A 27686-nucleotide genomic window follows, 5' to 3' on the forward strand; every position below is an offset into this window, starting at 1 on the left:
ATGGAATTCTTCAGGTCATGATTGTGCGAGGCTTGTTCACGTAGACTTTTGATTTTAAATATCCCCACAAAAAGAAGTTGCATATCGACAAATTGGGTGAGTGAGGAGGCCATTAAACATCATCGTATCTCGAAATAACATGTCCTGGGAACATTTGTCGAGCCACTTCCATGGATATTCTCGCCGTGTGAGCTGTGGCACCGTCCTGCTGAAACCATATTTCTCTCTTGTTCACTTGACGCCTTTCAAGTTCTGGATGAAGAAAGTTGTTTAACATTTTAACATAGTGTGCTGATGTCACAGCAACTGCAGTTCCTTCCTCTTCAAAAAAAAATAGGGTCCAACAATCCCCATCTTTGAAATGCAGCACCACACTGTTACTTTTAAATTGTGGAGAGGCCTTTGGTGTAATTCATGCGGGTTCTCAGGCTACCAATTCTGACAATTTTGAACACTGACATAACCATCTACGTGAAAAAATGCTTCATCACTCATGTAGACTGTAGCACCTGCATCTTCCGTAAAAATTTCGTCCATTATGTGACAAAAGTCTCTGCGCTACACAAAATCCCCTTCACTAAGCTGCTGGACGATCATTATCTTGTACGGGTGAAACTTAGGATCATCATGTAAGATGCGGTGAAGCGAATGACATGACATTCTCAGCACTACAGCCTGTTATCTACCAAATCATTTCATTTCAGACTAGCAAGAACTGCCGTTCTCACTCAGTCTACCTTTTTGTGGAGTACGAACTGAATGGGGAAGACCAGGTGGTTTCTTCTTCATCACAGATCCAGTACTTCTAAACGTTGCAACCCACTAGAGTACAGTATTTCGATCAGGCACTGCACCTCAATGTCCAACTCTAAAATTTTGATGGAAAAGACGTTGCACTGTGACTACGGAATCATTGTTTCTAAAGTACTTCGACAATGAACACACGATGCTCTATGCTCTAACACTCCATAGCGACAAACTGCATTGTATGGGCAGTCTGCCAACATTCATTCAAGGTCAATACCCCCCTCATCGCCGCATACTAGCAGTTCAAAATTCATGTTTCCTCTGCTCCATTTACAGTTATCCCCATATCTTAGCTAATTTTGACGTTACAGCAGCAGCAGCATTGCTCTTCCTGAAAGAAACAGTGTACAGAAGGATGTTGACTTAAAAGTAGAACATATTTTTAAAAAATTTGCTATTTTGCTAGAAATCAAAAGTCCTTTACTGCAAGGATGAGAACTTCTCATCTTGGCATAATAAATAGTTAGGAATGTGACAAATAAGGACTCAATTTTGCATCTAATATTTCACACTATTTTATACTGATTGTGCATGTACACGTAAAACAGATTACCACAAACCTGAGAAAATACAGAGGTCGAAATGTCAGGACAGTCTTATAAGAATCAGTTCATATAAACAGGACACAAAGTGAATATAAACGCAGTATAAACATGTAAAATTTGTCTTCTGCAATGTCTTACATTTTTAAAATGTGATTCCAAACCCAATTCACCCATGTCCTATACTTTTTAAACACATTACAGCAGTCTGAGAACTACTGCAGATGCAGCTCATTTTTTGCCTTTCAACTACTCTTCCTGCTATACTTTGATTCTTTTGTTTAAGTTTCTATACAGTCTTATGCAGTGCTGAACTGGTACACCATTGTGTGTGAGTATCTGCGTCCAGGATTCAGTATACTATTTGGGAAGTTTTTCTGTAATAAAATCAAAATAAACTTTCAATACTTTCCACACAAGAATTAGTTTTTTTTTTTCTGTACACATGTTACAGACTATAGAGAAATAACAAAATAACTTACAGAGTAAGCAGGAAGAAATCACAACTGGAACTGACAATTTTAAAGCGGCATATGGAACCTTAAGATATTCTACAACACAGTTTAGAAACATTCTCTGCAGTATGGTAATAAAATTACTTATCGTTACTCACATGGTTCACAGCATCTGGATAATTCTGTGTCTCAAGGCAGAGTGCACCATACTTGTTGTACTGTGCGCCACCTTTTCCAATTACTACTGTATTTGGATCAGTTGTTCCTTCTTCTGGAAGCCCACCTGCTGTGTAAAACTGCACTCCAGGCTGATCAGAATGGACTTCCAAAACACGGCCAGAATCTGGATGCACAACCCTGCACAAGAAAATTTTGGAAACGGAATGAGTTAATTAAAGAGTTTAGAGAGTGACTGCTTTCAGCCACAGCTATGAAGAAAGGGACAACACTAATGGTCTGAAAATTCCATTTTTGTTCATAGTATTCTGATCACTGACTTACTTGTCTTATCAGGGCTGTGGGGCAATGGTCATACATTTGCTTGTGGGCTGGCCTCTAATATCATAAATCACATTTCCAGCAGCATTTCAGTTCTATGAATGGCCTTTAAATGGTATGCATCTTACAATTTCACAAAGCTGTAGAGTGACTTTAATTTTAATCACTGTGAAACTTTTTATGTACAGAGAAACTGACTCAGCAGATACAAATCCACATTTAGTTGTTTACTCACAATATTTTCACACCATCAGTCCTCAGACAAATCTGTTTAACTGCATAATGGACCTGTTCCATTCTACTAGATATTTTGTTTTTGTATGCTGGCTTTACTCTGATGTATGTACATATATCTACTGTATTTTGCCTATATTTAGTGATGCTAAAAGTTCACACATATTTGTCAATTATTCAGGCAGCCAATATAAACTATAGATCATTTTTTTGGTTTATATACTTCATTTTAGCCACTTAGTCCATGACAGTTGACACAAGCAGATATGTATGGTCATATGAATTGCATAACATTTTGCAAGTGATAATTTTTCCCAATAGGGGAAATATTATAAAATGTTATATGATACTAAAAAAGTCTGGCTAAATTAAAACTGCATGCCCTTCTGAATACTGCTAGAATAACAATCCATTGGAAAGTGAAAGTAGCCATTATAATATAAACAGTGTACTGCAGTTTCCTTGTGCATTGTGTACCATTACCTTGCAACAAATGTCATCCCGCAAACACTGGCCTGGTTGACACACAGATTGTTGTCATACCCGCCAGAAACTTGAGGAAGAACATCTCCCAGACGACGTGGTATTCTCAAGTCCAGAAGAGTGCCACCAACATTCACAATCTCACCTGCATGAACAATATGAAAAAATTATGCTTTATAGGAAATACTTTGTAAAAGAACAAATATAATAAGAATTTTAAAACCTCTTTGGGAAGCGCATAGCATATTTGCCAAACTGATTCACAAAGAGGAATTTCATTTTCATTAAATGAAATGCCAAATTAGGAGAGATAAGAATTGTTAAGAAAACATACCTGTTGGAATCAGGTCAGAATCAACTGGAGTGTACTTGTTTGCATTAATGGAAACAATGTGTTCATTTATCCCACTTACACCGGCAGACTGAAATAAAAACTTTTCTTTAAAATCATGTTAACATTATACTGCGTTATAATACTAAACATTTCCCAATTTTTCAAATCTCAGCCAACAAAAGTAGTAAAAATGACAGCACTTTGCAAGTAAAAGATAAAACTGTCTTCAGTATCAAAAATGGTTTGATGTCTAGGGTGTTTTATTAAGACTTGTCGTATTGGAAGTGGTACGTGCCTACTTTGACCTGACTTACCCTGTAAGTTATAGAGGAACCTAAGGCTTGTTGTTGACTCTGAACCACATTACAGCTGCCATAGGTGAAAGGTAAGTGGCAAAAAACAATCCAAGGACTGACAGGTCTAACTCCAGACATTTGCATTTGTTATTCAGATACTTACCCACTTAGGACTAACTGAAAATTAAAAGTCATAAGGCCCTCCTACTGAAAGTTGTGACTTCCGGTACACTTTTGAACTTCAGAGACATATGCACAATAGCATCAACTACAGTCTATTTTAACAAACTGAACGATGTGTGACTATTACATGTTGTCCACTGTCATTCTCTATGTGGTATTTATTTTCCATCAACTGTGGAGGCAAAATGTTAAAACCTTGACTATGGATAAGCACTGCCAGAATAAAGGTCGACTTCTCCTTATGCTCACCTTCCTAAAAAGGTATTGAGATGAACAAGTTGTACATATGTTCACCAAACGTGGACATCAAAGGGAGGGTATAGTGGGTGTCGGGAGTTGGAATAGTTACATAGGACCAACAATAGTTCATAAGTCTGGTTGGTTGGCAGCAAGTACATAAGGAAATGACAGGGTCAGTTCTCAAGATATTGTGCACAACATTGAAACAATAATGCTGATGAACACCTGATGTTACACCATTAACTAGAGAAGCGTTCACACTTATTGCCAAAGTTTCAAGCACTCCTAAAAACAGTGGAACTCACAATACTAGGTACGGAGAGCTGGCAAAAACCTGAAAGTCACAGCAGGGAGATTTTTACAGCAGATCACATCTTTATATTGAAAGGATGAAGGCTAATGGAAAGTCGACAGTCTGTACTCATTGCAGTAAACCAGATCCACTGAGATTGAATCACAGCTGCATGTGAGACTGTGTGGACAAGACTTGGTACCAAAGGGAGGGGGCATAAAATTGCAACTGGATCTCCCTATCCACTACCATACTCACCCCCAGATGTAACTGATTACTTAAACTCTCAAGTAAATATGTACCCCAATCATTCTGGAGGACACTGAATCAACCAACACTCACTTGGAACAATTAATTGTAACAGATGGGCATGACAAGACATCTTCCAAAACAATATAAAATGGTTTATATGGAAACTACTCGGTAAACCCACTGTTAAAGGAAATATATTAGAGCTTATAGCAACAACTATACCAGCTCTTTTTGAGGTCGTCCACACTGAAGCTTTTAGCTTTTATACCTGATCGTGTGACAGTGGTAGCAACAGTGATTACCAAAGTACAAAGGACAACTAAAATTGGTAGAAGCATTTGTATATTTAGTACTCATTCCCAGCAGTAGTACTGTTTTTAGCGCAGATGAAAGAGGCAGTAGTTTCATACCTGAAGGATATGTAAGAACACTTTTTAAATGATTTTCTGTGGGCATTAGCATTTAGAAGAATTGTGTCTCTGGTTTAAAAGAATAATGGAACAAGCAGTTGATAGGTACATTTCTAATACAACAGTTCATGTCAGGAGGAAACAGACTATAGTACAGAAGGTGAAATGAAGCACAGGACTACAGATAGATATATGCCAAATGAAACGTATTTTGCTGCCAAAATGGCAATGGGTGCAGCTTTCGAAGAGTACTGAATCAGAATCATATTTAAAGACCATATTTCGGTCATATGTTAAATCAGTCAGTGGCAATGAAGTTGCATTTTCAGACACTTGAGGATGACAGGAAATGAAATGTAGGGTAACAAAGCAAAAGCATACATATGAAATTCCATTTTTAAATGTCCCTTTATGAAGGAAGATCCATGAGCACACCACAGTTTACATCTTGCACTGCTACAAAGGGGAATGGCTTAGCTATTGGTGTTAGTGACATTGAGAAACAGTTGAATTTGTTAAAACTGAACAAGGTCTCTGGCCTTTTTTAAGGAGCATCAGACTCAATATGAAATTTGCAACCAAGTTAGACACTATCTTGACCATAATGCACGAAAGTTCATGTGCCTGGTGGTTGGAAGAAAACATAGGTCACACTTTTCTTCAAGACAGGTAGCTGGATTTTTAAACAAAACTACTATTCAATATTACTGACATCCTTTCATTGAAGAACCTTACATCATATTCTGAGGTCTAACATAATGAGGTTTCTTGACTGGAATGAACTCCTCCACATCGACTGGCCAGGACAGGGAACACAATGGTCATGCGAAAACCAGTGTCTACTTTTCTCGCTTGACATCCTGAAAATAATGGATCAACACAATCAGATCAATGATGCACTACTTCTTAACTTCCAAAAAGCATTTGACTCAATGGTATCACATCAACACTTACAAATGTGGTCTCTGATGCAGAGTATCTGACAGCCAATGCTAGGTACAAATTCCCAGAACTGCCAGTTTTCTTTTTCCTTTTTCGCCCCACTGGTGGGAGGACTGAAACGGGATGCACTTAGCCCCTCGAGACCATCAGAAAAGCTGCTTGTGTCAGAGGTAGTGGCTCCATCATCAATAAAGCCAATAATGGCTGACCCCATATGTCTCCATCCTGCATCTGAATGGTGCCATACAGCAAAGGACGACGGCAGGCAGTCGGCATCGTGCAGTTCTCTAGCCCTAATCACAGAACTACTTTCTATAATCACATAGGCTAACAACTGAAATTGGGAGTAACTGGTAGGGACAACATAGCATGTTATTTTGGATGAAGAGTCACTGCTGATGTACACGTTACTTCTGCACATGTACACAGTTTTGAACAATTCAGACATGTGGCAGAGCTGTAGCCATCAAAATAGTATCTACATGAGACACTCGTTATAAGCAACATGCTGCAATTGAATTCTTGGTTGCACGAAAAGGAATCATGATGAACATCTGTACATGTGAAACTTCCTGGCAGATTAAAACTGTGTGCCCGACCGAGACTCGAGTCTCGGTCAGACACACAGTTTTAATCTGCCAGGAAGTTTCATATCAGCACACACTCCGCTGCAGAGTGAAAATCGCAATCTGTACATGTTTTTGTGAGGCAGTTGGTAGGAGTAAAGATGATGGGTAAAGAAAGTTAAAGTGCTAAGAAATGTCACAGTGACCTGTCACAGCCCATTCCTGACATGGTGAATTGTCATTATTCATGCAGACTGCTGCATCACACGATGACAATAGACTCTACAGCTATCGGTGTGCATCAGAAAAGCATGTGCAATGATCGAGACCTGGAAATTCCTGGACGGAGCAATACATAAAATAAGGAAAAGGCAATTACTCACCTATAGTGTACCAACACATGGAGCACAGAGAGACATAACAGGAAACAGCATGCACACTGGCTTTTGAGTCCTTGCTCTTTTTCTAGCAAAAGTACACACATTCACACACACAACCATGCAGACATCCAAATGTGCATGCCCATTATGAAGATGGAGTAAGGAAGGATGCAAAGATAGGGTAGTGGAAAAGAGGCATGTCTTTGGACAGCTGGAGCCCATGGCCACACAAGAAGATGAAAGGAGTACAGAGGGTAGATCACAAAAACATATAGGGAGAGGGGGATAGGAAGAAGGGAAAGAAAAGGGAGAGGAAGGTGGAAATGAATTGGGGGAGGGAGGGAGAGAGAGGGAGAGGGACACACACACACACACACACACACACACACACACACACACACACACACACACACACGAACTGGGGGGGGGGGGGGATGGTGGGAGAAGGGAGTACCAACATCTGGACAGGTTGAGACTGGTATGGATAGAAGAGAGAAGGGAAAAGGCAAGTAAAGTGAGGCAGTGGAACAGTTTAACAGAGGTCTAGGCCAGGGGGATTGTGAGAACACAGGAAATGCTGGAGAGAGAAGTCCCACTGTTCAGTGAAACGTTTGCTGGAAGGGAGTATCCAAATGTCCAGCATAGTGAATTAGCTGTTGAAGTCATTTGTGTTGTGGCGTGCAGCATGTTCGGCAACTGGACGGTCAAGTTCACAGTTTGTCGACTACAAGGTCATTAGAGACAGAGCACAAGCTCGGATTAGGAAAGGATGGAGAAGGAAGCATCTTGGCATTTGCCTTATGTGATTTAGGTAAATCATGGAAAACAGAAATCAGAATAGCCAGATGTGGGTTTGAACCATCATCCTTCCAAATGTGAGTCCAGTGTTTGTTTTGTTTTAGGGTGCAAAAACAACTAGAGTCATACACGCCCAAGTCAAAACTGTAGAAGAAGACAAACAGGAGTTGAAAACGACTACATGTCAATCGTCAATCCCAACTGATGGGAGAGAAGACAGCTAAAAACAGGAATGTAGAGAAAGATCTATAAAATACGCCATAGAAAAACAGAGGTCCAGCACTAAAAATGAAATGGCCTTCATCATATTGCTACAACAGATAACAAGTAAAATGTGCTCGACAGCCTGTGTCATTCGCTAACACGGCCGATAACTAGGCTGCAAACACAAACAGGAATGTAAGTGCTTAAAAAAAGGACATTTCATCAGGAAATGTCGGACCGTCAAAAGTTGAGCACAACGTGCACAAAGTGGTGAGGGAGTACCACTTAACAAATGGCAATGGCTAAAAAGACAGTGCTCAATACGCAACCTAGTTAAAATGATCTCACTGCGAAAGAGCCGAGAGGAGGTCATCCAACCTGCTGGGAGAGTCTTAATAACCCAGAGCTTGTTCCCATGAAGAGAGGACCAGTGGTGATGCCAAAGTGACACCACCTGCTGACAGACAGCAACACAGATCATTGGAGGGTATGTAAGAACTAGCAGGCCTCGGCAACAGTGTCAGCGGTTTCAATTCCTGTTAGACCGACGTGACCTGCGAAGCCCAAATGAACATCACTGTGGCTGCACCAAGAGTGAGCAAGTGACAGTTTTTCTGGACCTGTTGCACAAAGGTATGGACGGTGTACAACACACAGGGGCTTTGAAGGGCACTGAGAGAGCCTGAGCAGATTACGCAATAGAAAAGCCTGTGTCGTCGGATGTACTGCGTGGCCTGATACAGGGCGAAGAGCTCTGCTGTAAATACTGAACAGTTTTGGAAGTTGATACCAAAAAAAGTCGGCTCCAATGACAAAGGCACACCTGACACCACGGTCAGTCCAAGAGCCATCAGTGTACACAAAAATTCAATCGCGAAGTTCCGTGCAAAGGTTGTGAAACCTAATGTGATAGAGCAAGGCTGGAGTAGTGACCTTAGGAAGTGAATGAAGGCCAAGGTGAACACGGGCCGCCACACGAAGCCCAGGTGGTGAAGAGTTTACACCCACCAGGAAAGTTGCAGGCAACATGAAGTTAAGCTGCCAGAGGAAGAGCTGAAAGCGAACTTCAGGAGGTAACACCCATACTGGCCATCAAACGAGTGTTCGAAGAAGGGGGCATAGGATGGGTGACCACGCATGGCAGACAAACAGCATGGATATTTGCTGAGGAGAAAGTCACAGCAGTAGGACAGTGGTAGTTCGGCAGCTTCTGCATACACACACACTCAACAGGGCTGGTGTGAAAGGTGCCAGTGACCAAACGGATGCCACGGTGGTGGTTAGCATTGAGACAGCGTAAGAGGGATGGACACGCAGATGCATCAACAAAATACCCGTAGTCTAATTGCGAATGGGCAAGGGTCCAGTATAAACTGAGGAGGGTCGTTCGATCTGCTCCCCACGAAGTAGCACTGCTGACATTTAGGATACTGAGAGTCCATGTACAGTGGGCTGCCAGGAAAGAGGTTGGGAAGACCAAGAAGTTTCCTATCGAGCAAGAGCCCCAGGAATTTCAGGTGTTGGAGATAGCAATAGGGTCGATGATGACATCGTCTGCTACTGTCAGGTTGGAAACTGGGGAATGGATCTTGGTCCCAGAGAGCTGTCGGAGGTTGGCCTACATGACGGAAGAGGGAGTGCAACTGTTAAAAGAACTGGTAAATGAAATCCAACTAGCTGTTTTGTTATACCGAAGAATACAACAACACTGTGCATACAACTGCTTATAATGACTGCAGTTTGCCATCGTAGAATTACAGTTAAATACGCAGAGAGCACGTCTCCACGTGTGAATTGCATTGTGGCACGCCTCAGTCCACCGAGGGACTGGGACGTAGTGCGGTAAAGAGGAAGTGCGAGGAATGGAAAGTTGTGCAGTGGTAAGGATAATGTGTGTAAGATATTCTACTTGGTCATCACAACTGGGGAAATGTTGTTTGTTGAGGGTCACCAGGGAGGAGTAAAGCCTCCAGTCGGTCTTAAGAAGATATCATTTGGATGTGCACATAGGAGGGGAAGGAGTCAGCAAACGGATAGCACATGGGAAATGGTCGTTCAAGTATGTGTCAGAGAGAACGGACCACTTGAGATGATGGGCAAGCTGGGCAGTGCAGAAGGATAGGTCCAAATGGGGAAAGGTATGCGTGGAGCCTGAAAGGAACGTGGGTGCTCCCGTCTTAAGGCAGACGAGGTTAAGTTGATTGAGAAGGTCAGCCAACAGGGCTCCTCTTGGACAGATTCTGGCAGAACCCCAAAGGGGATGGTGCACATTAAAGTCAATGAGCAGCAGAAAGGGGTGAGGTAGCTGCCTAATAAGCTGGAGGAAGTCCGCCCTGGTGACATCGTATGACAGAGGGATGTAAACCGTACAAAGAAAAAATTGAAGTGTGGAAAAAAAAGGCGAACTGCAACAGCTTGAAGGCAGGTAGTCAAGGAGATGGGTTGACTACAAACGTCATTCTGTATGAGCAGCACGACTCCCCCACGAGATGGAATGCCGTACTCGGGGGAGGGGGGGGGGGGGGGGGAGATCAAAACAGACTGGGAAGAAACACGAAAGCTCAAAGTGGTTGTGAGGACACAATTTTGTTTCCTGAAGGCAGAGAACAAGTGGACACTGTGATTCTAAGTGCAGCTGTAAATCCTCTTTGCTGGATCAAAGACCACGAACGTTTCATTGGAGGTGGAGCAGAGACATGACGAGAAAAAATGAAGGGGTGTCATCTCGGCAGCTGCCAAGTGGCAACCTTTGAAGACTCCCCACTACAGCACACAGAGGCAAGAGGATGCTGCTCCACGAGGTCTACAGAAGCATTGACATTTTCCTTCTGTCGGCCTGCGGAGTCCACTGCAGAAAAACGGTTCATGATGCGCACCATCGACATGGAGGTCAGGCGGGTGAGGGTATCACATGGAGACTCTGTCGAAGAGGATCTTCGAGTTGGGCCCTGGTGCCTCTGTTTGACTTCTTGGAGGCTTTCTGGTTGTCAGAGGTTGACTGTAGAGACGTAGGAAGTCTTCACGGAAGTATTCCTTCTGTCCTTTCTGACTTGGCAGTTGTGTAGCTGGTGACTTTGCTCCATGAGGCAAAAGTTTGGTGGCGTGTTGCACAGCTGGACAAGGAGACGTAGATGCTACCATGACAGTGGGCGATTTTACAACTGTGCTGCTAAATTTGAGGTCACATGTCTATGTGGTCATGTCATTTGTGGAGCAAGATGTAGCAAGAACAGCACTGTAGGTGCCAGATGGCAGAATGCAGGGTTTTCGACTAGCCAACACCTTGAGAGCGACCAGGTAAGGCACTTTTTTCTTCACTCACATTTCCCAGACAGCCTGGTCATTGAGATACGCAGGACAATCACAGGAGGCGGTGGCGGCAGCATGGTTGCCATTGCAGTTGATGCACTGGAGAGAAGGAATCAGACAATCGCCCTCGTGAGCATCCCTACCACAGGTTACATATTTGGCTGGCTGTCAACAGGACTCTTGAGTGTGGTTGTAAGGATGAAAATGGTAGCAGCACATCGGGTTTGGAATATACGGTCTGACTGTGATAACTTCATAACCTGCTTTGACCTTTGCCAGAAGAACCACTCTATCAAAAGTGAGAAAGAGAGTGCATGTGGGCACTAAGGAGGCATCTACTTTTTCACCACCTGATGGACTGCTATGACACTCTGATCAGAGAGGTACATTTGGATTTCTGCCTCAGTTAGACCATCGAGCAACCTAGTGTAAATAACACCACGGGAAGAATTCAGCTTTCGATGGTCTTCTACACGAACAAAATAGCTGTGGATACGCGAAGCTGCAAGTAGTTATTGTGCTTGAGAGTCAGAAGTAGTCTCCAAAAGCAACATGCCAGTGCGCCAACAAGAGTAGGATTTCACAGGGCCAGCAATTGCAACACTTTTCTGAATAATAAATGGATTTACCGTAGCAAAGGACTGACAGTCTTCAGTACATGAAACCACGAGGAATTGTGACGCAGCTGGGAGGGTCTTTGAATCGTTAGCCTCATTCCGTTTACGTTTCATAGCTATTGATTGTGAAGATGATTGGCACATTGCAAGAAAATCCCCGATTGCCTGCACCTCTGATGGCGCACTCCTTCCAACTGGAGGCCCACTTCAGAAAGGGTTGCATCCACCTAAGGCGATTGTTCACACCTTCTGAACACCTGACAGAGGGACCAACTGGCAATTTGGGACAGTATCAGCTCAAGGCAATCACACCACCTGGGCTTTGCCTGTACCCGGGGCTATGTACGAACCCTACTTGTCATCCTGGGGCTGGGAATTACGCATTACCAAGTCACCTGTTACACGTCAGACACATGGGAAGGCCTTCAGGAGTACGCAGGAAGGAAGAAGAAAAAGAGAAACCTCAAAAGCCAAAACGGAAGAATGATAAGAGGAGGTGAATGAAGAAAGAGAAAAGGAATAGAAAACAGTGGAGAGTACTTTGATATTGACTACCGAAAATGCAAAATACATTTCCTAAAACAGCCCAGACATGTTCCCCAAGGAAGGAGGAAAAGAACAGCAAGAGTATAAACATGCAGCATGGAAGGGAAAATATGCTGCAAAGGCTTGGGCCTCGTGGTAGCCAAGCATGAACCCGTCACAGTGGGGTGAGCCCCCAGCAGGGGGCGGGGGTGAGTCCAGTGTGTTAACCACGGCGAAGCCCCACTCGGTGGTATAACAAGTAACCAACTGTCTACTCACATGAATGCTGTTTGTCACAATTTGGCAGTGACCAAACTTCATCATTCAGTTGCTGAGTGTGCTGCACAACGTGCCTAAACCTCTGCCAATCTGTTCTCACTGCCTCACCTTACCTATTCCCTTCTGTCTTCTGTTCACAACACTGCCTCCCCTCCATCTCATGCACTGGCTTCTTCCAACACTCTTCCCTCCCCATCCCCTTTTGTCTTGTGTAGACAGGCAGGCATCTGCCAAAACACACACTTCTATCCCAGTACCCTATCTTTGCATCCTTCCCTATCTCCTCCCTAACTCCATCAGCTAAGGCACCTGCTTTCAATAACTGATTATCATTCTTGCTGTAGCCACGGGAGTGCAACATTTGGGTGTGTGTGTTAATGTGTATATTTTTGCTAGAAAAAAAGCAAGGATTCAAAAGATAGCGTGAATGCTGTTTCCTGTTACATGTGTCTGTGCTCCACGTATCAGTCTGCTATAAGTGAGTGGTTGCATTTCCCCTATTTTACAGACAGACTCTTGGATATTCAAAGGTGTGCTGAAGACGAGTTCCACAAGTGTTCATAATAGATTACAAGAATAAAACCCATTTCACCTGAATCACTGGAGCACTTTGAGACAAACTGAGAGGCCTTTCTGTTGCTGATCCCTACTGGTGACAAGAACTGGGTGCATCATGTTCAGTTGGAAACAAAAATGCAGTCACTGGAGTGGTAATACCCTCAATCAACAAAAATGAAGAAATTCAAAGCAACTACCTCTACTGGCAATGTCACATTGTCCTGTCTGACAAGAATCCAAAAGAAATCTTGTTCGAACATGATAATGCATGCCCACACACACATCTCAGAACTCGAGAACACATCCTCAAACTGGGTTGAACACCATTGCCTGAACCACCTTACAGTGCAGGCCTGGCTCCTCAGATTTCCATCTGCTTGGAACACACAAGGATTATTTATGGGGGACACACTTTGAGATGACGAGAGAATAATTCACAATGTGAAAACAGGGCTACAAGCACAAGACAAGAACTTTTACCAATAGGAAATATATGCTCTTTTACCAATAGGAAATATATGCTCTTACACAACACTGGTGTAAGAACATAGAAAGTGAAACTATATAAAAAATAGTAGACCTACAAAGGTTGATTAATTTCTCCACCAAATTCTCACACTTAAAAATATACATGTTCTGAGGGGAATGGGGGGCATTACTTATTTAACGACCCTCGTAGAAGCAACTTCTGGTGTGACCCAGCCCAGAAAAATGTGTTGGGATCCTTTCTGTTTATGTTGTAAATTATTTTGTAATGATCTGGCACACAATATTAATAGTAATGTCAGGCTTTTCACAGAAATATACGGAAATATAAAACTGTATGTTCTACAAACTGCAGAAGCGTTCATTGAGTTCCAATTTTCCAATTGGAATCAATAAACCTTTGCAATTAGCCAAGTATAAAGATTTGTTAGGATATGAAATAGAGTGATCACACAAGCTTAGCTGTAGATAAAGCAGGTGGCAGACTTCATTCTACTGGTACCATACTGGGGAAGTGCAGTATATCTACATAGGAAACTGTTTACAAAACTCTCCTTTGACCCATCCTAGCATATTGTTCTGTGTGGGACTAACAGGAGTTGTTCAACAGTTTGTCTGATCCATGAGAGATCATTACAGAAAAGCTGGAAAGCTATAATTGGCAGAGGCACTTTAAGATAGATGTCAGTTACCTCATGAAGAGTGCTTACAAAGTTTTGGTACCCATTATTAAGTGTGGAATCTAGAAATATACTACTGCCCACAATGGAAAGCAATGCTTTGCTTTCACAGTGACCAAGAAAGCACATTAGACTAATTATAGCATGCACAGAGCATGGCTCAATATGTGATCGAAATAGTAAGAAACCTTCATTGTGGTACAGTGGGAAGTACAGCCATACACTTCACAATGGTTGCACAATATGGGTGTAGATGCAGGCTGATATTAATATGTTCACTTATCTAATACTATATAGTTCATATAATAATTTTTTGGGATCTGTCCAAAATGTTTGACACTGGAAATTGCTACAAAAAAAAGAGTCTTTAAGAATTATGGTTTTGTGAACATTTATATTCTGATTATATTTGACAAAAAAAGTTTTATTTACTTATGATTGCATCTGAATTAGTGGTACAAAAACAATGTCTGGACTTTAAAAAAAATGATTTTTCAGCATTTTGCACCGAGACAAATTTGTTACAGGATAATATTCTGAAGAAATTCTTTTATTAAGATAGGTTTCATGACAAAAATGATGGAAGGACAGCTGTAGTATACTGTATTAACAACTATGCTGCCTTGCTCAGTTTAATTGCACAAAAGTATTCTGGTATAATAATGAGGTATTCTGGGAGAATAATATGTGGTGCTTTTTCCACCATGATCCAGTCTGTACCTCTTCAAAAGAGTCCAACCTTTGTCTAAAGTGTTGCAATACTAATACCTCATACCGGCCTTCACTGATGGATTGAGGCTAGTTTTCCACTTGTTCTGAATTAATAATTAAGATCTCTCCTTAGATATACAACTTCTACCCACTTAAAAAGAAATTTACAAGTTGTTAAAAAAATCATGGTTGCTCGCAACTCTGTTAATTTATTATACAACCAGTTCCAGTCATAAGCAGAACATCTTAAGGTGTATTGTGAAGTCGATCAGTTGTGACAGCCCATAACTAGTATTAAGCTTCATGTCACAAACAAACATCTTCATTCAGCTATGAATGAGGAGCAGGTGAAGTAAATCAGCAGCAATGCACTTGGGAGTACAGATAGCAGCAGCTCATGGGAAGCAAGATGTAGAGGGGGACAGCACGATAAGTCGAATTTTGTTGTTGAAATTCAGAAGGAGGAGAACATGGAAGACTTGGCGTTTACACTTGAAAGAATAGGGTGGTGGCTATAAACTTGTCTTACAAATCACACAGAATTACCATCTTTCTTCGTGTATCTGAAGCTTATTGGAAACAAAAGGAATGACACATTTACATTACGTTGCATTGTAGCAGTACAACCTGTCACATATGCAGATTCAAACATCAACACAGAACAACAATTGGCAGGGACAGGACAACTGATAAACTGGCCAGACCAGCACCAGTGGACCTTCTCAATGGCGTATATACGAATTTTAATTTTCTGATTCTATGTGGCCAAGGAAGCTGGTTTTTCAGGTTGGATAAAGTCCACCTTCAATACGAGCATGCATAGCAAAGCACTACAAGTCAAACTAATCACAGGATTGGTGACTGCTTTACTTTACGCTACAGAAAATTGAAGCTTTCAGAGACAGCACATTCAGAGATAATAATAATAATTATTATTATTATTCTTTCTTTTCTCAGACGTTATGTCTGGTCAAAAATGGAAAGTGACGCGAACCTTGATCAAGCGTGACTTCCTTTTAACTGTACGGTATATGTTACATTGCATTTAGGAACTTTCGGGTAATTGAACATGTATCAATAATTACAGATTTCTGTAGTTGTATATATAAGTTTGGATGTAGCTGTATTGCGTTGATGTACTGGTGGATATTGTGTGGTATGACTCCTGTAGTTGATAGTATAATTGGTATAATGTCAACTTTATCCTGATGCCACATGTCCTTGACTTCCTCAGCCAGTTGGATGCATTTTTCAATTTTTTTCTCCTGTTTTCTTCTGTATACTTGTTGTATTGGGTATGAATATTTCAATTAGTTGTGTTAATTTCTTCTTTTTATTGGTGAGTATGATGTCAGGTTTGTTATGTGGTGTTGTTTTATCTGTTATAATGGTTCTGTTCCAGTACAATTTGTATTCATCATTCTCCAGTACATTTTGTGGTGCATACTTGTATGTGGGAATGTGTTGTTTTATAAGTTTATGTTGTAAGGCAAGCTGTTGATGTATTATTTTTGCTACATTGTCATGTCTTCTGGGGTATTCTGTATTTGCTAGTATCTGCTTGTGATGTGATCTACTGTTTCTATTTGTTGTTTGCAAAAGTCTGCATTTATCTGTTGTGGTATTGGGATCTTTAATAATATGCTTGCTGTAATATCTGGTGTTTATTGTTTGATCCTGTATCGCAATCATTAATCCTTCCGTCTCACTGTATATATTGCCTTTTCTTAGCCATGTGTTCGATGCGTCTTGATCGATGAGTGGCTGTGTTAGATGATATGGGTGCTTGCCATGTAGTGTTTTCTTTTTCCAATTTACTTTCTTCGTATCTGTTGATGTTATGTGATCTAAAGGGTTGTAGAAGTGGTTATGAAATTGCAGTGGTGTAGCCGATGTATTTATATGAGTGATTGCTTTGTGTATTTTGCTAGTTTCTGCTCATTCTAGAAAGAATTTTCTTAAATTGTCTACCTGTCCATAATGTAGGTTTTTTATGTCGATAAATCCCCTTCCTCCTTCCTTTCTGCTTAATGTGAATCTTTCTGTTGCTGAATGTATGTGATGTATTCTATATTTGTGGCATTGTGATCGTGTAAGTGTATTGAGTGCTTCTAGGTCTGTGTTACTCCATTTCACTACTCCAAATGAGTAGGTCAATATTGGTATAGCAAAGTATTTATAGCTTTTGTCTTGTTTCTTGCTGTCAATTCTGTTTTCAGTATTTTTGTTAGTCTTTGTCTATATTTTTCTTTTAGTTCTTCTTTAATATTTGTATTATCTATTCCTATTTTTTGTCTGTATCCTAGATATTTATAAGCATCTGTTTTTTCCATCGCTTCTATGCAGTCGCTGTGGTTATCCAATATGTAATCTTCTTGTTTGGTGTGTTTTCCCTTGACTATGCTATTTTTCTTACTTTTGTCTGTTCCAAAAGCCATATTTATATCATTGCTGAATACTTCTGTTATCTTTAGTAATTGGTTGAGTTGTTGATTTGTTGCTGCCAGTAGTTTTAGATCATCCATGTATAGCAAATGTGTGATTTTGTGTTGGTATGTTCCAGTAATATTGTATCCATAATTTGAATATAATAGAGGGAAACATTCCACGTGGGAAAAATATATCTAAAAACAAAGATGATGTGACTTACCAAACGAAAGTGCTGGCAGGTCGATAGACACACAAACATACACACAAAATTCAAGCTTTCGCAACCAATGGTTGCTTTGTCAGGAAAGAGGGAAGGAGAGGGGAAGATGAAAGGATGTGGGTTTTAAGGGAGAGGGTAAGGAGTCATTCCAATCCCGGGAGCGGAAAGACTTACCTTAGGGGAAAAAAAAGGACAGGTATACACTCGCGCGCGCGCGCGCGCGCGCCCCCCCCCCCCCCCCCCCCCCCCCACACACACACACACACACACACACACACACACACACACACACACACACATCCATCCATCCGCACATACACAGGCACAAGCAGACATTTGTAAAGGCAAAGAGTTTGGGTTTGGGCAGAGATGTCAGTCGAGGCGGAAGTACAGAGGCAAAGATGTTGTTGAAAGACAGGTGAGGTATGAGTGGCGGCAAATTGAAATTAGTGGAGATTGAGGCCTGGCGGATAACGAGAAGAGAGGATATACTGAAGGGCACGTTCCCACCTCCGGAGTTCTGACAGGTTGGTGTTAGTAGGAAGTATCCAGATAACCCGGACGGTGTGCCAAGATGTGCTGGCTGTGCACCAAGGCATGTTTAACCACAGGGTGATCCATTTATGCGAATGGACAGTTTGTTGCTGGTCATTCCCACATAGAAAGCTTCACAGTGTAGGCAGGTCAGTTGGTAAATCACATGGGTGCTTTCACACATGGCTCTGCCTTTGATCGTGTACACCTTCCGGGTTACAGGACTGGAGTAGGTGGTGGTGGGAGGGTGCATGGGACAGGTTTTACACCGGGGGCGGTTACAAGGGTAGGAGCCAGAGGGTAGGGAAGGTGGTTTGGGGATTTCATAGGGATGAACTAAGAGGTTACGAAGGTTAGGTGGATGGTGGAAAGACACTCTTGGTGGAGTGGGGAGGATTTCATGAAGGATGGATCTCATTTCAGGGCAGGATTTGAGGAAGTCATATCCCTGCTGGAGAGCCACATTCAGAGTCTGGTCCAGTCCCGGAAAGTATCCTGTCACAAGTGGGGCACTTTTGGGGTTCTTCTGTGGGAGGTTCTGGGTTTGAGAAGATGAGGAAGTGGCTCTGGTTATTTGCTTCTGTACCAGGTTGGGAGGGTAGTTGCAGGATATGAAAGCCGTTTTCAGGTTGTTGGTGTAATGGTTCAGGGATTCCGGACTGGAGCAGATTCGTTTGCCACGAAGACCTAGGATGTAGGGAAGGGACCGTTTGATGTGGAATGGGTGGCAGCTGTCATAATGGAGGTACTGTTGTTTGTTGGTGGGTTTGATGTGGACGGACGTGTGAAGCTGGCCATTGGACAGGTGGAGGTCAATGTCAAGGAAAGTGGCATGGGATTTGGAATAGGACCAGGTGAATCTTATGGAACCAAAGGAGTTGAGGTCGGAGAGGAAATTCTGGAGTTGTTCTTCACTGTGAGGCCAGATCATGAAGATGTCATCAACAAATCTGTACCAAACTTTGGGTTGGCAGGCCTGGGTAACCAAGAAGGCTTCCTCTAAGCGACCCATGAATAGGATGGCGTACGTGGGGGCCATCCTGGTACCCATGGCTGTTCCCTTTAATTGTTGGTATGTCTGGCCTTCGACCCTGCCCTGAAATGAGGTTCATCCTTCATGAAATCCTCCCCACTCCACCAAGAGTGTCTTTCTGCCATCCACCTAATCTTCGTAACCTCTTAGTTAACCCCTATGAAATCCCCAAACCACCTTCCCTACCCTCTGGCTCCTACCCGGTGTAAAACCTGTCCCATGCACCCTCCCACCACCACCTACTCCAGTCCTGTAACCCGGAAGGTGTACACGATCAAAGGCAGAGCCACATGTGAAAGCACCCACGTGATTTACCACCTGACCTGCCTACACTGTGAAGCTTTCTATGTGGGAATGACCAGCAACAAACTGTCCATTCGTCGCATGAATGGACACAGGCAGACAGTGTTTGTTGGTAATGAGGCTCACCCTGTGGCTAAACATGCCTTGGTGCATGGCCAGCACATCTTGGCACAGTGTTACACCGTCTGGGTTATCTGGATACTTCCCACTAACACCAACCTGTTAGAACTCCGGAGATGGGAACTTGCCCTTCAGTATATCCTCTCTTCTCGTTATCCGCCAGGCCTCAATCTCCGCTAATTTCAATTTGCCGCCGCTCATACCTCACCTGTCTTTCAACAACATCTTTGCCTCTGTACTTCCGCCTCGACTGACGTCTCTGCCCAAACTCTTTGCCTTTACAAATGTCTGCTTGTGCCTGTGTGTGTGTGTGTGTGTGTGTGTGTGTGTGTGTGTGTGTGTGTGTGTGTGTGTGTGTGTGTGTGTGTGTGTGCGCGCGCGGCGCGCGCGAGAGAGAGAGTGTATACCTGTCCTTTTTTCCCCCTAAGGTAAGTCTTTCCGCTCCCGGGATTGGAATGACTCCTTACCCTCTCCCTTAAAACCCACATCCTTTCATCTTCCCCTCTCCTTCCCTCTTTCCTGACGAAGCAACCATTGGTTGCGAAAGCTAGAATTCTGTGTGTATGTATGTGTTTGTTTGTGTTTCTATCGACCTGCCAGCGCTTTAGTATGGTAAGACACATCATCTTTGTTTTTAAATATGTTAAATAATTTAGTTACATGTGAATGTGTTGAGGTGAACTTCTTTAGCCAGAAATTTGCTATTTTATCTTTTCCAGGGGCTTTCCAATTGTGAGTAGAATTAATTGCTCGGGTGACTTCGTGTTGCAAAATTATCACTTCAGGCATTTGTGGAATCATCTTGTATGCATCTGTTTCTGCTTGTATCCACCGTGCATGCCTGTTATGCTGTACTGGGTTTGACCATATGTTGCTCCAGAAGTGTTCCATGTCTGTTATGTTTGGCGGGTTGTCTATTTTAATGTGTGCGTTATCTATTGTCTGATAAAATTTCTTTTGGTTTGTGTTGAATGTTTGGTTTTGTTTCCTTCGATTTTCACTTTTTTTGTATCTTCTAAGTCGTTTGGCCAATGCTTGTAATTTCTGCTTCTTTTCATCTAATTGCTCTATCGCTTCTTTTCGTTTCGTTTTTTGTCTGATATTTCATTTCTTATTAACTGTGTTAGCTGTCCGATGTCTTTTCTTAGTTTTTCTATTCTGATCTGTAGCCTGTGTTGCCATGCTGGTTTTGTGGGTTTCTCCCGTGTGTTGGTTTGTTCTGATCTCTGCCTAGTGTGTATATTTAGTGTAGTGAGTGCTCCTATATAAACCAGTAGTTGCAACTCTTTCATAGTTGTATTTTCATTTATTTTGTTGTGTATGATTGTGCTGATAGTTGTTATTGTTGTTTCGACTTGTGGATTATTTGGTGGTCTATGCAAGAATGGTCTAATGTCTGTATTTGTGTCTTTGTATTCTATATATGTTAGCTGAAATATTTCTTCTATATCTAACATGTGTGTCACTTCATGTTCTATTTGTGCTTGTTCTGGTGGCTGTCTTAAGATTTCGTTTTCCTCAGATTGTTTAATTGATGCGTGGTGTTCTTTGTTTGTTTGTTCTGGGATGTTTGAGTCAATTACTGTATTTTCTTCTTCTTCTGATTGCACATTATTTTGTTCCAGTATTTGTTGTACCATCTCATCCTCTGTCTTTGTTTTCCTTCTAGAGTGGTAGCAGGAAGCATATCCTGCAAAACACCTCTATTTGGTTTTAAATCATTTTCCGTGTGGCTAGCAGTGTCGTTACCATTGCGGACGGGCATTATTATTATTATTATTATTATTATTCTGAAAAGTGAACTCAACACCGCATTTTGACAGGGAGCATTTGCATGTATTCAGTACCGAATCACACAGCTGTTGCTGGTATGACCATACAGTGCCTGGGGGTAATGGCAATCCAACAAAATTTCCCCTTCTGTGCTGCGATATTTGACAGCCAATCTCTAACATTCTGATCTGGGTATGATACATTTTTCCTATTGAAACTACTGATGTTTACACCCAGATAATATACTGGTATCAAATATTGTATTACACTGAATATTATTTTATTCATGGATACAACTTTCAGCAACTGTAGTATTATTTTTTCAGAATAAATTTCAGTCATCAGTTGCAAACAAATTTTTATCTTTACCAGTTTCAACAAATTAATTTGTCGTACTTAGAAGCTTAGTTTAGCAGACAGTCAAGATGTTCCTCGCTGCAAGCACATCAGATACACAGATCTGATTCAGTTACTGTAAATTGTCAAACAATGTTTAAAATAATCACATACAACATGTAAATTTCTGAATGTACACATGGCATTACCCTTCTTTGAAGAAGATACTGACTGACTGCTAAACTATGCTTCACAAGATGACAATTTGTCAAAACTGGTAAAGATAGCAACAATTTATTTGCAACTGATGATACTGAAAAAATTATACTGAATAGTTTGTAATCTGAGTGTTATCTATGTAGCATACAAAGAGTAAGTACACCAAACACTTTGTACGATATCATTGCAGTTCAGGAAATTAATCACAGAAAATGATTTGACATTGAAACTACAAATTTAAAACACTCACGGGAGATGGACTTTCATCACATTGTAATGGTGATGCCGATTACAATTTTAGGGGATTGCCAGTGATCTCTTGAAAGTAGACTAGACTTAGTGGATTTCCTATTGTCCTACCTTCAGCTCTTGGAAACAGAGAAGCACCATACACGAATGTAACTATGTGTGCTATCCCCAACCAAAACACCTAACCTCAAGCTTGGGGGGGGGGGGGGGGGGGACAGTATTTTTACCTGTCAGACACAGTCCTAGTAATCACTAAATATTCACTTGAGTTGAGAGAGGAGTTTTATTTCAGAAGTGGTGAGGACCTCTTACACACCAACAGCAGTTATGACCCACACTGACAACCATATGCTTCAGCACACTTAAGGTAAGTAGTCCTAAAGTCCCACAGGCTGCTTATGGACACGCATGTAGCCTTCAATACTTAATTTCCTGAGCACCCTGCTCATAACAAGAATAATTTTTAACAGTTTTTATATACATTTTCTGCAAATTAAAGCCAAAAACAAATTACATTGCACTGGCATTCCCAATGATAGTCACTGAAATATGCACTGAGTTTGTGGTGTTTGATGACTAACAAACAGCCAATACTGCCACGGGCTATGAATATTGATTGTGAGCTACCTACGTGCAAAGTAATTTTTAAGAGTAAAAACAATGTAATACCTTAAACAGACATCCTAAAAGAAAGAAAACAATACAGGGGCTTTATTATAAAATAGCTGGAGAAACCTATACACAATGAAAAGGATTTATGCTACATGGCATGCAATGAGAAGGTTAAGTTTGTACTCACATGTCCGGCAAGATTGAAGTAAGAATGGTTGATGATGTTAACAGGTGTTGGCTTTGTTGATGTAGCTTTAACCTCAATTACTAATACATTGTCTTGGGTCAGATGGTAAGTGACTTGTGCCAGCAGTTCTCCAGGGTAGCCTTCTTCCCCATCTTTGCTTAAATAACTCATTGTCACCTTCTTGCCATGTACATGAGATTCCCAAAGGACCTGCAAACAGTATAATGATATCTTCTTGAGAATACAATATACAAATTAAGTTCTACAAATTGCTTGTCTTTTGTTACTCTCGTTTCATATCTCTGAAGGTTCTTCTACTTGATAGAAACTATGGATGACAGAGAATGAATTAAAAACATTTATTTACACATATAAAATCAAGTATCACACAAGATAAACTACAGTCCATTCACTTGGTCCACTCACAAACAACAAACATATGACACAAGTATCACACAAAGGCAGTTGTTAAATACATGCTGTACAAAAATGTGTAACAAATTTGATTGTTACTGCAATGTAGCACCTATTTACCTAGTTTGTAAACATGCTATGCCAGTTCTTTGTTTATCATTCTTCTTCTATGGACTTTATGAAAGTTATATTTCAGCTGTATGACCAGCCAGGTCTGTGTTTTCAATAGCTGATTGATACGTCACACATCGACACCTATTAGACAGCTTTCGAACTGCTGCTATTTTACCTGGTCTAAGTACACATACAAACATATCCACAGCAAATCCAACTTCAAAGTGTCATTATTGTAGAAACTGTGGAAGTCTGCTCTTGCTGTTGTCATTCATAATAAATGTCATACACATGAGAGTGAAGGCACAACGTTGGCTTCTATATTCTGGGGACACTGACAAGGGCAGGCCACGACATTGGAATCATGGATTTACTTCAAACTTTGTACACCTTTAGTAGGACATTAAAACAACACGATGTGCAAGTAGTAAGGTGGACTACTATGGCAATTCCGAGAAAATCGTAAGAGAAGTTTTATGTGTCTATCATGTAACAGATGTGTCTGTGCATGGACGCCATGGTGATCAAGTGTTAGTGTTCGAGCTTCGCAAGACACATATGTAACAGATGATGGTTCGACTTTCGCTCAAATCGTAATTTTAGAGTGCAAGTGTAAATTCCGTGATAAAGAAAAAAGAAAAGAAATTTGTACCTACACTCTTCATTCTTGCTACATTAGCAATGTCTCACCACTGCAGAGGACGACTACCAAATGGGACCTGCCTCTGTGTCTACAACTAAGTGTTAAGTGCGAAGTAGTTCCGGGTACCTTACCAGATTGCATGTATAAGGGATTTCGCAAATCACGAAAGGCATACGTTTTCAGGAAAACTGTGTGTTTCTTCATTTACTTGTCGATAGTTATAATTGTGTTTGTTGTAATAATTAAATTAATTAAAAGTAGTAAGTAGTCAAATATAATTAAATTCACTAAAACCTCATGCAGATACACATGTTTTTTTAAATTACATTCCCCCTCAAATGTCAAATTAAATAATATGATCAGTGATGAAAAAAATATACATTAAAAGTTAAGTGTGGGTGGGAGTCGAACCATCACTTTACACATGTCTGTCTTGCTATGCTCAAATGCTAACCACTTGACCATCATGAACTCTAACATCTGGCACGTACATACAGATACATCAGTTTCATAATAGACATGTAAAACTTCTGTAACAATTTTCTTGGAACTTTTAGAATAGTGCACCTTACTACTTGCATGTTACATTGTTTTAATGGCCGACTAAAAGTGTACGAAGTCTGAAGTAAATCTGTGATCCCATCATAAATCATGACATACAAATGTCATTCAGAAACAATGGTCTCCCGAGTTAAGTAAGCTTGTTTTAGTAAGATGGAAAGCAAGAAATTTCCTAAAACAATCACGTTACTTGAATAATTATTTATTTATCATCACCAGCCTTCTGGGAGGTTTGATGTAGCCTGCCACAACTTCCTCTCCTGTCCCGAACTTTTCATCTCACAGTAGACTTGTACCTACTGCCCACAATTGTTTGTTGGATGTATTCCAATCTCTGTCTTCCCCTACAGTTCCCTGTAGTAGCATGCAAATCATGATGTCCTGGCACATGTCCTATCATTTGTCTTTCATTGGTTTACCCTCAATCCATATTCCGTATTCATTGAACTGTACATTCCATTCAACATGACTTGTTCATAGCAAACAGTTTGTCTTAATCCCATAAATATTCACATCTTGCAATTTCAAACAAACAAAAATGATCTGCTGGTACGAGGAATAGACATTAATGGCCATACAAACTAAACAAAACATTGTAAAACCCTATGGGGTCTGGCTTGATTACAAGGTTACAAGGTTGCATCAACATTCTCAACACAGCACATTTTCGTTCAGAGGTATCTCACACTGCGCTGATTTGGTGAGAAAGGAATTAACTTATTTCACGCCCTTTCATTCCTATTGTCTGTAATTTTTGTCAGAAACAACGCAGCTAAACTAAATAAAAGAATACAGTCAGCAAAAAAAGAACAATTGAAACGCCTTGTAAAGCAGATAACATTTATTCCTTAATGGTATTTATTGTTAATGGTAAATATTAGGTTAGATTTACTTTTGTACTAAAAAGTGAAATTTGTATATCATACATTGACTGAGCATGTATAATGTAATTCCTCTTCACTTTCACTGAAAATAGCAACAATGTCATTATCAAATCCTATCATCGATATCCTTTCACTGTGTAACAAAAGTGCAGATATAGTACAAGAACTTTCAATGAGATTGTTATTACACTGAGTAGTTAATTCCATGTTAATGCAACTTTTATTTGCTGTGCACTTGATAATTGCATAGGCCAACAATTAAAATAATTTAATGAAAATGGCCTACCCCCATGAACCATGGACCTTGCCGTTGGTGGGGAGGCTTGTGTGCCTCAGCGATAGAGATGGCCGTACCGTAGGTGCAACCACAATGGAGGGGTATCTGTTGAGAGGCCAGACAAACATGTGGCTCCTGAAGAGGGGCAGCAGCCTTTTCAGTAGTTGCACGGGCAACAGTCTGGATGATTGACTGATCTGGCCTTGCAACACTAACCAAAACGGCCTTGCTGTGCTGGTACTGCGAACGGCTGAAAGCAAGGGGAAACTACAGCCGTAATTTTTCCCGAGGGCATGCAGCTTTACTGTATGGTTAAATGATGACTGCGTCCTCTTGGGTAAAATATTCCGGAGGTAAAATAGTCCCCCATTCGGATCTCCGGGCGGGGACTACTCAGGAAGACATCGTTATCAGGAGAAAGAAAACTGGCATTCTACGGATCGGAGCATGGAATGTCAGATCCCTTAATCGGGCAGGTAGGTTAGAAAATTTAAAAAGGGAAATGGATAGGTTGAAGTTAGACATAGTGGGAATTAGTGAAGTTCGGTGGCAGGAGGAACAAGACTTTTGTTCAGGTGAATACAGGGTTATAAATTCAAAATCAAATAGGGGTAATGCAGGAGTAAGTTTAATAATGAACAAAAAAATTGGAGTGCGGGTAAGCTACTACCAACAGCATAGTGAACGCATTATTGTGGCCAAGATAGACACGAAGCCCATGCCTACTACAGCAGTACAAGTTTATATGCCAACTAGCTCTGCAGATGATGATGAAATTGATGAAATGTATGATGAGATAAAAGAAATTATTCAGGTAGTCAAGGGAGACGAAAATTTAATAGTCATGGGTGACTGAAATTCGAGAGTAGGAAAAGGGAGAGAAGGAAACATAGTGGGTGAATATGGATTGGGGGAAAGAAATGAAAGAGGAAGCCACCTTGTAGAATTTTGCACAGAGCATAACTTAATTATAGCTAACACTTGGTTCAAGAATCATAAAAGAACTTGTATACGTGGAAGAATCCTGGAGATACTAGAAGGTATCAGATAGATTACATAATGGTAAGACAGAGATTTAGGAACCGGGTTTTAAATTGTAAGACATTTCCAGGGGCAGATGTGGACTCTGACCATAATCTATTGGTTATGAACTGTAGATTAAAACTGAAGAAACTGCAAAAAGGTGGGAATTTAAGGAGATGGGACCAGGATAAACTGACTAAACCAGAGGTTGTACAGAGTTTCAGGGAGAGTATAAGGGAACAATTGACAGGAATGGCGGAAAGAAATACAGTGGAAGAAGAATGGGTAGCTCTCAGGGATGAAGTAGTGAAGGCAGCACAGGATCAAGTAGGTAAAAAGACGAGGGCTAGTAGAAATCCTTGGGTAACAGAAGAAATATTGAATTTAATTGATGAAAGGAGAAAATATAAAAACGCAGTAAGTGAAGCAGGCAAAAGGGAGTACAAACGTCTCAAAAATGAGATCGACAGGAAGTGCAAAATGGCTAAGCAGGGATGGCTAGAGGACAAATGTAAGAATGTAGAGGCTTATCTCACTAGGGGTAAGATAGATACTGCCTACAGGAAAATTAAAGAGACCTTTGGAGATAAGAGAGCCACTTGTATGAATATCAACAGCTCAGATGGAAACCCAGTTCTAAGCAAAGAAGGGAAATCAGAAAGGTGGAAGGAGT

At 41.1% G+C, this 27686-nt stretch overlaps 1 protein-coding gene across 1 annotated transcript in view; it reads right to left on the reverse strand.

Annotated features, from left to right (window-relative positions):
* Window positions 1-1306: 1306 nt before the first annotated feature.
* Window positions 1307-27686, reverse strand: part of LOC126418708 (galactose mutarotase-like) — a 33748-nt gene continuing 7368 nt past the window's right edge. Inside the window, exons 3-7 of the mRNA XM_050085607.1 lie at window positions 23098-23307; window positions 3354-3441; window positions 3020-3164; window positions 1963-2161; window positions 1307-1726 (exon numbers count right to left, since the gene is read on the reverse strand). Coding sequence (XP_049941564.1) covers window positions 1649-1726; window positions 1963-2161; window positions 3020-3164; window positions 3354-3441; window positions 23098-23307 — 720 coding nt within the window. The 3' untranslated portion in view covers window positions 1307-1648. The remainder of the gene's footprint in view (window positions 1727-1962; window positions 2162-3019; window positions 3165-3353; window positions 3442-23097; window positions 23308-27686) is intronic.

The sequence above is a fragment of the Schistocerca serialis genome, chromosome 9 (genome assembly GCF_023864345.2).
Source record: "Schistocerca serialis cubense isolate TAMUIC-IGC-003099 chromosome 9, iqSchSeri2.2, whole genome shotgun sequence".
Lineage (NCBI taxonomy): Eukaryota > Metazoa > Arthropoda > Insecta > Orthoptera > Acrididae > Schistocerca > Schistocerca serialis.